Consider the following 15,512-nt stretch of genomic DNA (forward strand, 5'->3'; position numbering starts at 1 on the left):
ATCCAATAACCCTTTTCATATAGGCAGAAAAAAATATAATACCCATTGACTACAAAAAAATAGGATGTTTAAAGCTAAAAGGATTAGAATGACAGTGAAAAGCATGCCTATGTTGGGATTTTTTAGGTGTTTAGTGGATTTAACATGATGGAATAAAAGACTTTCTATTCAGAAAAGATTAGAAAAGAAGATGCTTTTAATAATGTAGGAAAGTCTTATTGGTAGGATTATTCTAATTTTGCATTTTTGTAGAGGTTGTTTGGCTACTGCTTGTGTGATTTTTTTTTAATATCTCCAGAAAATTGCCAAGAAACCTTAAGAGTTTTGCACATAGAGGTTTATGCAGATTGTTTTTTTTATATCTGTAATAAACTTTAGAATGGCTCTTAAAAATGTAGTCACATCTTCATTTAAACAATACACTATGGCTCTGTCAATTATTAATCTATATGATTAGAGTTTTGATGTGGTGTTGAGTGTGGTAACTGCTAGATTAAGAACAGTGGTTCACAGCTGCAGTTCCAGCTACTTGAGAGACTTAGGTGGGCGGATCACTTGAGCAGAGAGGTTGAGGCTGCAGTGAACTGAGATTGCACCACTGCTCCAGCCTGAGTGACAGAGGGAGACCCTATCTCAAGTAATAATAATAATAATAATAATAATAATAAAGTGAAATAAGGTAATGGCTAACTTGGTGTATTGACAGGCTTGTTTCAAAGTTGTGTCTATTTTCCTGTCCTGTTGGGTTTGCACAGTCATTCATGGGAATGAATAAATGACAGCGTGGAAGTGGATTTAATGGTTCTGTCGTTGGTCATTCCTATTCAGATTTTATTTTATGTTTTTATAAGAGATCAAGTGGTAGATTCTTAGTTCTGTTACCTATAGAAGTATGCTTGTGTTTTCTGGCCTAAATAGTAATGATGGAGTTTGCCTTTTAGGCTTCAAAGAATGCTCCCATTTGATCTTAACAGAAATATTATGAGGTAGCTAAAGTAGCTGTCCTTTTCTTGAATTTTTTTGGAAGGAGAAAAATTGATCAAATACATACAGTTATTGAATAACCAACTGTATTAGTCAATTTTCACGCTGCTGATAAAGACATACCCAAGACTGGGCAATTTACAAAAAGAAAGAGGTTTGTTGGACTTACAGTTCCACATGGCTAGGGAGACCTCACAATCATGGTGGAAGGTGGAAAGCACGTTTCGCATGGTGGCAGACAAGAAAAAAGGTTGCACAGGGACATAACCCTTTTTAAAACCATCAGATCTCATGAGACTTATTCCCTATCTTAAGAACAGCTCAGGAAAGATATGCGCCTATGATTCAATTACCTCCCACTGGGTCTGTCCCACAACATGTGGGAATTCAAGATGAGGTTTGGGTGGGGACACAGCCAAACCATATCACCAACTGAAACTAGAAATCACATCATCCGATATTTATCTAGGGATTTTAATTGTACAATAAATTGACTACAGTTACGTTTACCTAATCACCAGAATTATGAAGATTACAAAGTAGATATTTTAATCCTTTTAAAATGAAAATAGAGATAATTTCTTTGCATTAAATTATAAACTCATGATCAATGATGCTGTGGACACTTTGATCAAAGTGATTATCCAGGATTACTTTTTAAAGTAATACTTAGAAAAATTTAGCTTGTTAGTTCCAGCTTAATAGAAAGTGAAATCCATTCTGCTTGTTGGTGAACATGTAGCTATATGTCTTTGAATACATTTCTTAATATTGGCCATTAACTGTTAAACTGACTTCTCAAAATGTTAAAATGGACAAAGTCCCTGTTTCTTGTTAAAATTAGCTTTCTGTTCCTGCTTTTGATTGTTATTCTCCAAGATGACTGAGTTAATTATACAAATATGGTAAACACAAAACATATTACTTCAAAGGGATATCTCCTTAAAGAACATGCAAATGACTCTCCACTTTTGAATAAATTCAAATATTGACATTAATCTCCTTAGAATCCCAGTGCTTTAACTTGAGAGCATTGCTGAATTTAATACTACTTATAAAACTTACATTATTTTGACCATTTTGAAATATGTTTTTCATGTATTAAAAAATTAGAGATCAAATGACAGGATTATTCATATTATCCAGATTTGTATGGTGTGTTGTAAGCTATGCATTATTTTATTCAGTATTCATGACCTTTTAAATAGATGTTAATAGTGTTTTCATTGTGAAGATTCCATAGCTAGTAAAGTGATAGGAACTGGAACTCACAATTTCCGACTCCAAACCCTATTGTCTGTCCGCTATATTATTGCTATTTAGTTAACAAAAGAAGGTTTGTTTAGAATTAGTTTACATTTTCTTGGGAAATTTTCCTGATTATGTTTTCTTTTGATTATTTAAAGTTTATAATTATTCCATAGATATTTTTCTGGAAATAGAACTTAAATGTTTTCAGTGAATATCTTCATTGGCAAATCTTGCCTTAGTACTTGTAAAGTAAAAGGCTCGTGTTGAATCACATTATATGTGTAGCTAAATAGATCTTATTGTTTTAATGCAGGTTTGAAAACCATTTATCAAACAATATTTTTTTTCTTTTTTTTTTTTTTTTTTTTTTTTTTGAGACGGAGTCTCGCTCTGTCGCCCAGGCTGGAGTGCAGTGGCACGATCTTGGCTCACTGCGACCTCCACCTCCCGGGTTCAAGCGATTCTCGTGCCTCAGCCTTCTGAGTAGCTAGGATTACAGGCGCCTGCCACCATGCCCAGCTAATTTTTGTATTTTTAGTGGAAATGAGGTTTCACCATGTTGGCCAGGCTGGTCTCGAACTCCTGTCCTCAAGTGATCCACCCACCTCAGCCTCCCAAAGTACTGGGATTACCAGCTTGAGCCACCGTGCCCAGTCAGAAAATATTTTTATATGTTGACCCAGTACATATATATATATACTGATAAATCTGTACATGTATCTGCCAAAAATAATGAAAAATGCCTATAGTCATGGATAGATTCTTTGAATATTATTTGTAATACGGAAATACTGGAAATTACCTAAATATCCTCCAAAAGAGTTACCTATATTATGTACACTATTTGATGAAATTTGATGCAGCCATCAAAAGTATTCACTCTGGAAATTATTTAGCAAAATGAGAAATGCATATGATGCATTGTTGAGCATAAAAGGTCACCAAATAATAGCTATACTATAATTACAATTATTTTTAAAAATGTGTGCATACATACAGAAGACTGGATGAGAAGAGAAAAATGAACCACAATGTTGTTAGAATTTTCAGATTTAATTTTACATTCTGTGTTTCACATTCTCTGTATGATAAATGTTATAATTTCTTATCCTGTTTTTAATTATGAGATTAAATTTGTGAAATGTTGTCAGTTATAATTTACTAATGTAATAGTACGTCTAAGAGATTTATTTTGGGTATCAGCATAGTCTAAAGTGCCCTTGAGTTTATCAGAGAAACCAGATCAAACCCAAATTGAGCAACCAAGGGATAGATCCCATTTTATTGATGGGGTCTATTAGGGAAAATGTGTTTTAGAAGGTTTGGGAAGTTCATGTTCCTATAGGTACCCCACTATTCAGATGCATATCTAATGCTTGGTAAATTACCAGTCCCACTGGCCTGTAACTCTCACCAGTACAAGTTTTCACAAGAGATTTTCTCTTCCTTATTTTTTCACAGGCAAGAATAATGTGAGAGTAGCTATTACAGTATGTTTCTGTCCCATTTCTTAGGAGAAACCAGAAGCTGCAAAAAAATAAAAATATGAAAGAGTCAAACATGCACATTATCCAAAAGCAATTGACTAAGTTTTTTTTAACCTCAGAAAAGGTTGGTTTTATGACACATTCTGAGCTAATTCTTAGTTATTAACTCTGCTTAAATATTTTTAGAATTCTTTCTAAATGTTCCACAGGAGAGTAAAGAACGTGAAATTATAATAAATGAATCCTTAACCTGTAGAACCCCCCCCGCCCACACACACACACACACACACATACACACACGCAAATACATACACACAGAACCTAAATAAATTCAGGTCTTCTTTCTTGTTAATGTGGCAAACAGTAAACTAAATTGGAAAAATAGTGTTAGTTCCCTGCTGCCAATTCATTTTGAGCATATTCAAGAAAGCAGGAATTACTGAGGAGCAAATAGCAGCAGAGAGAGATCACTTATAGACCTGCAAGTTTCCTGTTTGATGATGCCTACATTGACATAGACTTGCTTAAACAGAAAAGTAGCCCTTTCGTTTATGCAGTAGTATATATTTAGCATACATACACAAACACACACACACACACATAAAACTTATCATTATTTAATGTAGGCACATGACTCTTCCTGAGTATAGTGATGAACCTCACATACAATAAATTTTGATTAGGTACTGGGTACTGTTTTAGCGAGCTCCATAGCTGATGCCAATGTTCAGCCAGAGAGGAGGATAATTATTCTCGGTAACAGCTTGATCATTTTTGCTTTTTAAGTTACAAATCTTGGTAATACTTTTTTTCTTCTGTTCAGTAAGATAAATACACTAATAAAAAACCAGAATCTTGAATAACTTTTTAAGTCATTTTTGTGTTCTTAATAACTCTGAGTGTGGTGATGAATGACTCTGGTTCATTGTATGTATTTGGAACACAAAACTTTAGCTAGGTTGTGGTTTCCAAGTACTGCAAGATATCATTTATAATGATCTTTTTTAAGATGTAGCATGGTACAGATTATAGTATCTCCTTCTTTAAGAAACACTTTCCTCAATAATAGGATATGAATATAATGTGGGGAAAACACCCAGATTTAAATGCAATCATCGTATTTATACAAATACAAGAAAACCTTTGCTTCTTAAGTCATAGTAGGGTTACAGTTTATCTTTCTTGCTTAACTTCAAAATAAAGTGCTTAGTATCTGCCTTTGCTATTTGTGAAAAGATACTTGAACAATTACAAACTGTTTCCTTGAAGCTTGAAGTAAGAGCACGAAAATATTAAAAGGACATTCTGTGTTTTAGATGGCCCTCTTGTGGTAAAAGGGTCAAAGTATCCTGACTGAAGACTGCTTTTAAATAGTAAGAGTCAAAATTTGCGCAGATGAATGAGAAATAATGTTTTCGTCTTTTCCCTAAGATCTCCGTGGCAAAATTAACAGAATTAGAAAATATAAAACAAACAGACATAACAAAACCAATCTCTTTTTACTGCTTTATATAGCTACCAAGTGAATCTCTAAAGATCAAAAAAATAACTCCTGGAAACATTTTCATAAAAAGCTATCAAATTTGATTTTGTATATTTTTCACTTGGAAATAATTTTATATTTACACAAAAGTTGCAAAAATGGACCCAAGAGTTTCGTCTACCCTTTACTGACCTAAATATTAATATCTTACATAACTGTAGAATCTCTCCTAAGACCAGAAAAGTTAACATTGATATGCTGCTGTTTAACCAATCTACAGACTTTAATCAGATTTTACCAGTTGTCCTCCTAATATTCTTTCTGTGACTCCGGGATCCTCCAGCTTGTGATAATATCTCAGTCTGTCTTGCATGACCTTGACACTTTGGAAGAGTACTAGTCGGTTATTATGTAAATATCTTTCCATTCACTTTGTCTGATGTTTCATCTTGATTAAATTCAGGCAGTAATACGTCTACTGTGATTGTGTGCCCTTCTCATTGTATCATATCAATAGACACACAATGTCACTGTCTCATTATTAATTTTGATCACTTGGTTAAAATGATGTTTGCCATGTTTCTTTATTGTGAAGTTATTATTTTTCCCTTTGCAATTAATAACACCATTTCAGATTGTATTTTTACCATAATTAATATTCTACATGCATTTTCTTATGGACATTTATACTGAAATGGAGTTATAATTTGTAACTAAACTAGGAAATGCTGAAGTTACTTTGTTGCCTTGTTTGAAAATCATTTTCCCCTTTAATCTATAGCCTTCCATCACCAGTCTTGCACTCTAAGTTAAAATCTTCAGAAAGCTTCTTCTTGTTCATGTTGACTAAACCTCATGTACTTAATGACCTCATAGGTATGTCGAGAGTACCAACGTGGCAATTGCAACAGAGGAGAAAATGATTGTCGGTTTGCTCATCCTGCTGACAGCACAATGATTGACACCAATGACAACACAGTCACTGTGTGTATGGATTACATCAAAGGGAGATGCTCTCGGGAAAAGTGCAAATACTTTCATCCCCCTGCACATTTGCAAGCCAAGATCAAGGCTGCCCAATACCAGGTCAACCAGGCTGCAGCTGCACAGGCTGCAGCCACCGCAGCTGCCATGGTGAGTAGAGATATCAGCTTTCTCCTTGTTAGCAGTCAGAAAAGCAAAGTGAGCAACTATATCTGACTACAAGCTATTCATTTATTAACCTTTTTAAAAAAAAGTTGCTGAAGATATGTTTGTTCAGGTATCCCAGACAATATATAAAGAAGTTACTTTCACAGAAGTGAGGGTAACTCCTCAGATGGTTCAGATTGCTCCTACTCTTGGCCTAACTCTTAATCTGTCTTATTCTGGATGTAGGGTTTCTGAAATCTCTGCTTTGTAAAGAACCACCTGTCTCCTTTTCAATTTAACGATATTGCCATTTTCGGTCTTCTTATTTCTGTGTGCCATCTAATCAGCCATTGTTTTCCTTTGGTGTGTTCTTTTGCACATCAAGGTTCTTCTTTACATATATCTTGCTTTTAACAATAACATGATCTGGAACTATTTAGGAGAATTGTTCAACAAAATTGTTCTTAGAATTAGCTACAGGATTTTGAGTAGTATACTATCTAGATTTTCTGAAATAATACTGTGGCATAAACATAATAGTAAAACTAGAGAAGCTTGACTATGCCATTATATAGAAAGGAGAGAGACAGCAGTACCCAAGGAGTTAGAAATTGGATCATTAAGAATAGCTACTAAACTATATTCTCAAGGTAAATTTTAATGTGATCTAGTAGCTGATTTTAATGAGCCCATTCTTTGTTCTTTGCTTACCTGTTTTAATGTCATTTTTTACATAAATATATGACTTAAATCAATGAAATACTCATTTTAAAAGTCACTGTGTAGTATTTCATAACACAGTGAAATAATCACGAGAGAGATCTTTTCTGTGTTTATGGATACTTGAGCAAAAATACAGAAGGCAGACTCTCTCCTCCTCTCTTCCTTTCACTCTTTTTTTTTTTCTGTTAGAGTATCTTGTTTGTAATTAACTACAAAGAGGAGTTATCCTCCCAATAACAACTCAGTAGTGCCTTTATTGTGCATGCTTAGTCTTGTTATTCGTTGTATATGGCATTCCGATGATTTGTTTTTTTATTTGTTTTTTCTCACCTACCCAAAAATGCACTGCTGCCCCCATGATGCACCTCTGCTTGCTGTTTATGTTAATGCGCTTGAACCCCACTGGCCCATTGCCATCATGTGCTCGCTGCCTGCTAATTAAGACTCAGTCGGCTGTCAAATCACTGAAGCGACCCCTCGAGGCAACCTTTGACCTGGTACTATGACCTTTCACCTTTTAGCTTGGCATGTAGCTTTATTGTAGATACAAGTTTTTTTTTTTAATCAACTTTAAAATATATATCCTTTTTTCTGTTATAGAGTTGTAAAGTACAATGAAAAAACTGAGTGTGGTTTCCTGACAAAAATTAGTAGAAAGACTATAATCTAAGTACATAGATGGATATCATACAATAAAAGATTCTGAAAGCCCAGCAGCCCACATTCAGTTTAACTACATTGTAGAATGCTCTAAAGAAATAGTCAGAGGACATAGGAGTGTATTTTTGACTGTATATTTATGTACCTGTTTGGTTAGCATGGCTTTAGTGGTAGAATTATTTACATTTTAATATTTATAGTTCAGTATTTAAGGAAAAAAACTTGCATGCTCTGGGACATTTGCATGTCTAGGTAGATCTGGGGGGAGGAGCAGAGTGGGTTAGTTTTTATTTTATCTGTTTCAGTCACTGTACAATTAACTATTAACATTGCTTATACTTGTCAATCCTCATGGAGCTCGCAGTGCGGCTTTTCTTCTTTTCCCAAATCAATGGCTTCTCACAGAAAGCCTGAAGCATTATGGGACGTAAAGCACTTTAACACATTATAACATGTGCTCTCGTACTAGTGAGATTTTGTTTTGGACAAAAATAATGCTTCCTTTAAAGCTTTTATCTTGCTTTTTTTTTTTTTTTTTGTTCTCTCCTTAATTTTTTGTTCATTGGATTTTTTCCCTTGGGTAGTTAAGTGCTCTGCTGCTTGCTTGCTCATGCTTCCTAACAATTTTAGCCTTCGACTGATTTTTCTTTTTTCTTTTTCTCTTTTTACTGGTATTTGTTTTTTATACTCATTCACTAAACAGGGAATTCCTCAAGCTGTACTTCCCCCATTACCAAAGAGGCCTGCTCTTGAAAAAACCAACGGTGCCACCGCAGTCTTTAACACTGGTATTTTCCAATACCAACAGGCTCTAGCCAACATGCAGTTACAACAGCATACAGCATTTCTCCCACCAGGTAAGGGGTGGGGTTTCTTAATAAATGAATCTGATGATCTACAGAGAGTCCTACTGTTAGAGCAGATAAACCACACCCCAAGTTTGTTTATAATTATAGATGAGGTGTCAGGTAAGGTGGTCAATGATGGAAACTTATCTGAGGTATCTTATGTGGTTTTCCTTAAAAACTAAGGATTTTAGCTTAATGAAATGTGGATTAAGGATCAGTGGTATTTTATATATTTATTTGTGTTTGTGTAATTTGGAAATGAAATATAGTTCTCTTTTTTTCTCTTTCCTCAACACTTTTACATGTCTGTCAAGCTATTTTATGATACTTTCTTGCTGTAAGACCCCTTTGCCTTCATTATTCCATAGAGTTAATTTAAATTATATAAAACAGCACTTTCAGGTTTGATTTTTATTTTTCAGCCTTTTTGTTTTCAAGGTCAAGAATGAAAAAAACTATGTGTTCTAGAGCTCTTAAAAAGGGCTCTTATTGGCATCAATCAGTACACTGTTTAAATTTATGACTGTTCCTAAGCTAATATTGAAATAGCCCTAAGTGCTCAGCAATGTTTAATTTATTATGGAGTTCTATATTTGTGGTTTCAGCTTATTTTCAATTTGGTAATGTATACATAATCTAGAATTATTCACAAAGATTGCAAAGTTTAAAACACAGACTAGCTACTCATTTAATTACCTGGAAATTTACTCTTTTTATTCACTCTGAACTTATTTCAGAAAATACATGTAAACTCATTATTATCTGGAATTTTACTAACCAGAAACTCTAATCTCACTTTCCTCTTTATCGCTTCACCCTTATTTTCAGAATACCATGGTTTTAGAGACTTACTTAATAAAATTATTTTATTAATTAAATTAATGAGTAGATATATATGTCAAAAATCCAGCTCCCAATTTTATATTAGACTATACTGGCAGTATTTACAGTGTAGTAGGTTCATAATGCTATAAGAGAATGTGAATTTATTTTTGATTCACAAACAAAAGAATAAATTATATGAGCTTTTAATACTAACCATAACTTTCATACAGTACATCTTTGAAAATCAGTCATCCATATGTAAAATAAATATGAAGTAACAATTAACTACAATATTCCACTAGCTGAAATAGGCAGTGCCCCAGACACATGGATAAAATGATATTTGTACTTGTGAAATAGTACCTTTCAAACTGCAGTTTGTCCATATTGGAACAAAAACTAAATCATTTTGACCTGCAGTCTCACATTTCTCTTATGTTTTGTAATATTATAACTTTCTTCTCAACATACATAGTTTTTCAGAAATTAATCTTTTTGCTCTTGTGCCAGTTGCTGTGCCCCTAGATTTTCACTGCCCCCAACAAACAATCCATCAGTTTTTCTGTAGTCAGATGAGCAAAGTTTCGAGGGATTATATGTAACTATCATAATCTCTTTGAAGAAATTAAAACTTATTTTTGTCAGTTTATTTTATTGGCTAAAGCATTACCATGAGAAATGACAGTTTCAGCTAGACCAGAGGTAGTGAATTATCTCAATTGATTGTTCACAGTCAGTTACAGATTGAACTCCTTGTTCTACTCATTCCTGTCTTCTCACTGCTGCACTTGACTAGTCTTAAAACATATGATAGTTTCTCTACTACAGTCTAAAAAACAAATCTATGCTATTTAAAGAAAGCTGCAAAAATCTGTTTTATCAAAATAGGTTTCACATTAGTTTTTTTAACAACACTCAAATGACTATAGTTTTTTTTCTAAATAAGTATAACCAATTGCATGGTACGATGACCCTTACTTGTGACACTAGTGTCTCCCTAGAATAGCTTTTTGTCTGTGGATAGAGCCAAAGATCCTAGATAAAGTTCAAATTAGGGAAAATAATAAACTCATTCATAAATCAAAATCAAACTTGTCTCTCTGCTAGGTTAAGCATTGCTAATTTAAATAAAATCTGCATTAATTGAAATATGCTGAAAATTTTAAGATATATTTGCATTTATTATGATGCATTTTGCATCAGAGATATTCCATTCTTGATCAATATTTCTCAAATATTGGCCAGGCGCAATGACTCATGCCTGTAATCCTAGCACTTTGGGAGGCCGAGGTAGGCAGCCCACTTGAGGTCAGGAGTTTGAGGTCAGCCTGGCCAACATGGCGAAACCCCATCTCTACTAAAAATCCAAAAATTAGCCGGATGTGGTGATACATGCCTGTAATCCCAGCTACTCGGGAGGTTAAGGCAGGAGAATCGCTTGAACCTGGGATGCAAAGCAGTGAGCCGAGATCACATCACTGTACTCCAGCCTGGGCAAAGGAGCGAGACTCTGTCTCAAAAAAAAAAAAAAACACACAAAACAACAACAACAACAACAAATATATATATACACACACATATTTCTCAAATATAATCAATATAGTGTGAAATTATTGCATTAGTAACGTAAAATAACATTTATTTGCAACTCAGTTTTAAGGGCCTGAAACAGCAGGTTGACCTTTATTAATCACATAATCAGAAGTAGGTAGTGACTCCATGATTATTTTAAAATATTTTCATTATATAATATGTACCTGTGTGCACAAAAATTGACCCTATGGCATGAAAAGGTTAAAATGGATAGCTCTTCATTATTTCTGCCCCATCACTTTGTCAGACAGTCAGAAAGGAAAGAAGTCTAATGCAGGGAATGTAAATGCAAAAGCCTCAGGGGCCAGGCAGGAAACACAAGTGAAGCAAGAAATAAATTGGGAGCTGTGGGGTCTGGGAGGCACAGGGGAGCACAGGCTCAGTCTAAAGAGTATAGTCAATGTTCAGACTTTGCCTTTTGTTGCCTCAGAGGATTGTCTGCCTGGCAGGTTGTACCTGCTGTCCACTGCAAACCCTTTGTGGCTCCATTTATATCATAGTCTGTGTAAACCACAGTTGATTGTGTATATGCCTCATAGGGTTGGTTGTAAGAAACCCGCACAACCTAACACAGTAGCCCTGACATACAGTGTTGCGAGGTCTTATGGTCTTACGATTTTTTCCCAGATATTCTAGACATTTGTATGTTTATATGTGAAATTTCTCAATATTTAAATTTTGGCAATTAGTTCAGTTTTTTAAAAACACCCTTTGAGAACTAAAGGAAATCTATCTTACCACAAATTCACATGTAATCTCATGTCTAATACCTGGGAGAAAAGGAATTTCATTTTCCAAAGTTTGGTTGTTCGGCAGACAAATAATACAGAAGAATTAGATGATCAAGGAATCCGATCTGAACGCAATTTAATAATTTGGAAGATACACTTTTGAAGGCTTTATTGGAACTGGGAAGAAAATGAAATTCATTTATTTTTCGCAGCTCAGAATTTTAGTAGTCTGTAGTCTGTTGTTTCAATGATAACTTCAGATGTGTGTATCTATTTTATTCAAATTACAGTGAAGCATGGTTAGCTAAATTCTTAGAGCAGGTGGCTGTGTATAGAGTATTTTGCTGGCAAAAGATCAGGGTTCTGTGACAAGCCAGCCAGCTAGCTAAGAAAAATTACTACATACTTTAACTTTTAAGAACAGAATTGGATTTAATATGGACATTACCCATCTAAGCATCATTCAACCATCCATCCATCCATCCAGCCATCCTCCTATCATTCTATTCTCTGCTCTCCTTTCCTGTCTTTATCCTTTTTTCCTTCCTCTGTCCTTCAGTTTTCCATCCATCTATTCATCCCCCCCATTTATCTATCCACCCATCTTTCCATTTATTCAGTCAATAAACATTGATTGTATGCCACATAGTATACCAGTATTTATGTGAAGGATTGCAAACTCATGGCTCAAGGGTAAAATCTAGTATCTAGAAATATTTTTGTTTAAGAGTGTTTAAATGAAAACTAAATGTAAATCCTTTAGATAGGACACACACTGTACCCTTCAGTTCCAAATGCTACAATTCCCTATTGCCTTAGGCCAGGTTGTTTCACACATTTTGTTCAAAAGAGCTACGTTTTATTGAATGGTTGCTCTGGTTCCCTGCTGCACTGAGTGCTTTGCCTACATTATCTCATTTTTTTTTTCACAACGCCCAAAAGGTTGGCATTAATATTTTCATTTTACCAATGACTAATTTGGAGCCTAATAAGGTACAGTGATTTGTCCCAAGTTAAATGGCTTTTGTAAGGTTTAGATTTAAGTACAACTTGAACTCAGGTCAGGCTGACTTGGTTAGTCTGTCAATATCTATTACATGAAGACCTTAAAAATGATTTGGGAGAGTGGAAGTAGCCCTTACTGATGACCTAACTCCATGGTGTTTCACACCTTCCACCTCATTTAAAGATAAATATAAGTATTAGGTTAAATTCATATTGAAGTTTTGTTTTTTCAGATTTCGATATATACTTGTTTTAACCTTCCCCTTTCAGGACCAGATTATTTGTAGATATTATGCATAATTTAGGATCTATTTATGTTATATGTGTGAGTTTTCACTCATGAAATTATGGCGTGTAAGAAATACCACTTTCCTTTATACCATTTTTTTTTTTTCATTGAAATTAAGTCTAGCTCTGAACTCTGATCTCTATCTCCCTGGGTTGAGAGAAATAACAGGCATTACTGGGAATCCAGGACTACATCCCCCAGCTCCGTCTCTTTCCTGACCTTACCTCAATGTGAGGTCCTGTACAGCAGTCTAGTATTCTCAGACAGGCTATGCATTCTTCATTCTTCAGTCAGCGCTGCTCACTGCTGATATGATCATTGTCCATGCTTGCAAGAGCTCTTAAGACAGGTACTCCAGGGGTTCTGTGCTTGCCTTGAGTATAGGCTTCCTTGTCTGTGCCCTCCAGGCTCCCATGCCCTTGAGGGCCCGATGTCTGCAGGGCTATTGTGAAAGAACAGGCTACCTACCCAACTACCTGTGGAGCTGCACACTGCCTGCCACTTCAATCTTGAGGAATTTTTTTCTCTGCCCTACATCACATTTTTACTTACCTACCATCTTCAGAATCACACCTCTTGTCTCCCTCTCTAGCGTATCTCCCTCAATCAGCGTTGGCTTATGAGTTTTAACAGTTCTGAAAATACATTTGCTTTAAACAACTTCTACTTTGGCATGTATTACAACTCTACCAAGAATAAGGCAACAAAAGGCCAGGAAACTTTCTTAGATAGTGGTATAGGTCTAAGGGCAGGGGTAGGCAGGGTTGTGTTTATACAAAGAAGAGAAAAAGATTTGTCACATTTAGTATCATTAATACATATAATCATTTATAATTATGTATATTAATAAATTACTTATAATTAATAAAAAAGAAGGTACTGCTTGTTTGGATACCAATTTTGAGAATAATCCAACTGATTGTTAACTTTTAGTCTTAAAATGATATACACTATTTTTAGAAGATCTTAATCAGCTTAATACTTCTTATAATCAACCTAAATAGGACTGAATTATTACATCGAAATTCTAACTTCCAACTAATCTTCATTACAATTCTTTTTCTCTCTTCTACTTACTTCCCTTCTACTCCAAGTAATTTTAAGTATGCATACATCTTATTTGTAAATTATCATCCTAGTTTTTCCTACATTTTCATACATATCAGTTAAAATTTTTGATTTAAGAAGTCATGCAATTAAAATAACACATTTCTCAGAAGCACACCATTCTGCTCTGCAAATATGTTTGTAGGAGAAATTGGAAATTGACAAATACATTCACTTAAATTTTGCTTTGTGCTGAAAATTGAGGAAAAATTTAAATTGGCCATTTGCACATTATTATTAGTAAATCAACCCATGTAAAGATGGAAACTATGGTCATTTCAAAAGTGATTTTCGTTTTTGGTAAGTGGGTCCTACAGCATTATGTCCTCATATTTGTGAGTTATTGCACCCTGGCTAGTATTTTCATTGCTGCCTTATGTTTATTTGCTGCAAATCCCTCTCAAAACTGTGTGCATTGGTTATAATGCTAATGAGGAAGATAACTCAAACTAAAATTCAAATCATAATAGCTTTAGGGTTTTAGAGAGATAGTATAAGGTTAACTCATTTTCAGCATGTGCAGACTTAATTATGCATGGGATGAAATACAGTAGGCAAGTCTCAGCATAATAATAAATAATTGAAACATATAACCTGTACAGTATTTAAACTGGCTTTAATATTACTTATCACATTATTCTTTTTCATTCGTCATTTCTTTTCCAATTCTCTCACCCTACCATTAAGACAGTAATGATTTTATAAGATGTAGATCTGGTATTAAGTTTTGCTTGCTCTACTGTCTGAAATTATTATAACTTCTTTGTTATTACTGGCTTGTTTCTGTTTGTCTTTCACAAGTCTTTGACTCAGTAGTAGTAGCAAATGACAGAGATCTTCAAGTGTCTTAATGCTTGTCAATATAATATTATTCCACTTGCTAGGATGTGTCCCCAGATTCATTACAGAGTTTAATCATTGATCACTCTGCCCACAGTCTAATTGTGATAACAAACTAATCACAGCTGTTACAGAGATGCCAGTTAAGTAATCTGTTTTTCTGTTGAGTTTCTCAATGGCAGCTTTATTTTATAGGGCCATCTCTGACAAGATTCATTTGGCAGATATTTTTCTAACAAATGTTCGTCCCAGATGCTGCTAGTATTTAAACAGGATATGCTAAGATTTAGATAGAAATATAAAATCCTTGGATATTTTAAAACCTAGAATTCTAAAATAATCCCATAGAAAGAACAGTAGTTCTGCATATGGGAAAGTGCCTTGTACTTGGTAAAATAAGTTAAATTTTCAATATTTTCATGTCAAAGAGAACAAGGACTATCTATATATGCAACATTTATTTTTGCTTATCGTGGTTGAACAATTGTCAGCATCAGTGCTAACACCCCATATGTGATGTATGTATTTTCACTCTCTCCCACTCAAGGTTTTTAT

General features: G+C 34.4%; 1 protein-coding gene across 27 annotated transcripts in view; it reads left to right on the forward strand.

Annotated features, from left to right (window-relative positions):
* Nucleotides 1-15,512, forward strand: part of MBNL1 (muscleblind like splicing regulator 1) — a 219,744-nt gene that overhangs the window by 193,031 nt on the left and 11,201 nt on the right. For 15 of the 27 annotated variants that reach the window (XM_032173875.2, XM_032173890.2, XM_032173876.2 and 12 more), the window contains 3 exons: nucleotides 6,082-6,339; nucleotides 7,503-7,556; nucleotides 8,423-8,576. In XM_032173875.2, the coding sequence (XP_032029766.1) occupies nucleotides 6,082-6,339; nucleotides 7,503-7,556; nucleotides 8,423-8,576 (466 nt within the window). The remainder of the gene's footprint in view (nucleotides 1-6,081; nucleotides 6,340-7,502; nucleotides 7,557-8,422; nucleotides 8,577-15,512) is intronic. The other 12 variants (XM_058426390.1, XM_032173882.2, XM_032173892.2 and 9 more) reach the window with 1 other exon arrangement.

Source organism: Hylobates moloch, unplaced genomic scaffold (genome assembly GCF_009828535.3).
Source record: "Hylobates moloch isolate HMO894 unplaced genomic scaffold, HMol_V3 SCAFFOLD_13, whole genome shotgun sequence".
In the NCBI taxonomy this organism is placed as follows: domain Eukaryota; kingdom Metazoa; phylum Chordata; class Mammalia; order Primates; family Hylobatidae; genus Hylobates; species Hylobates moloch.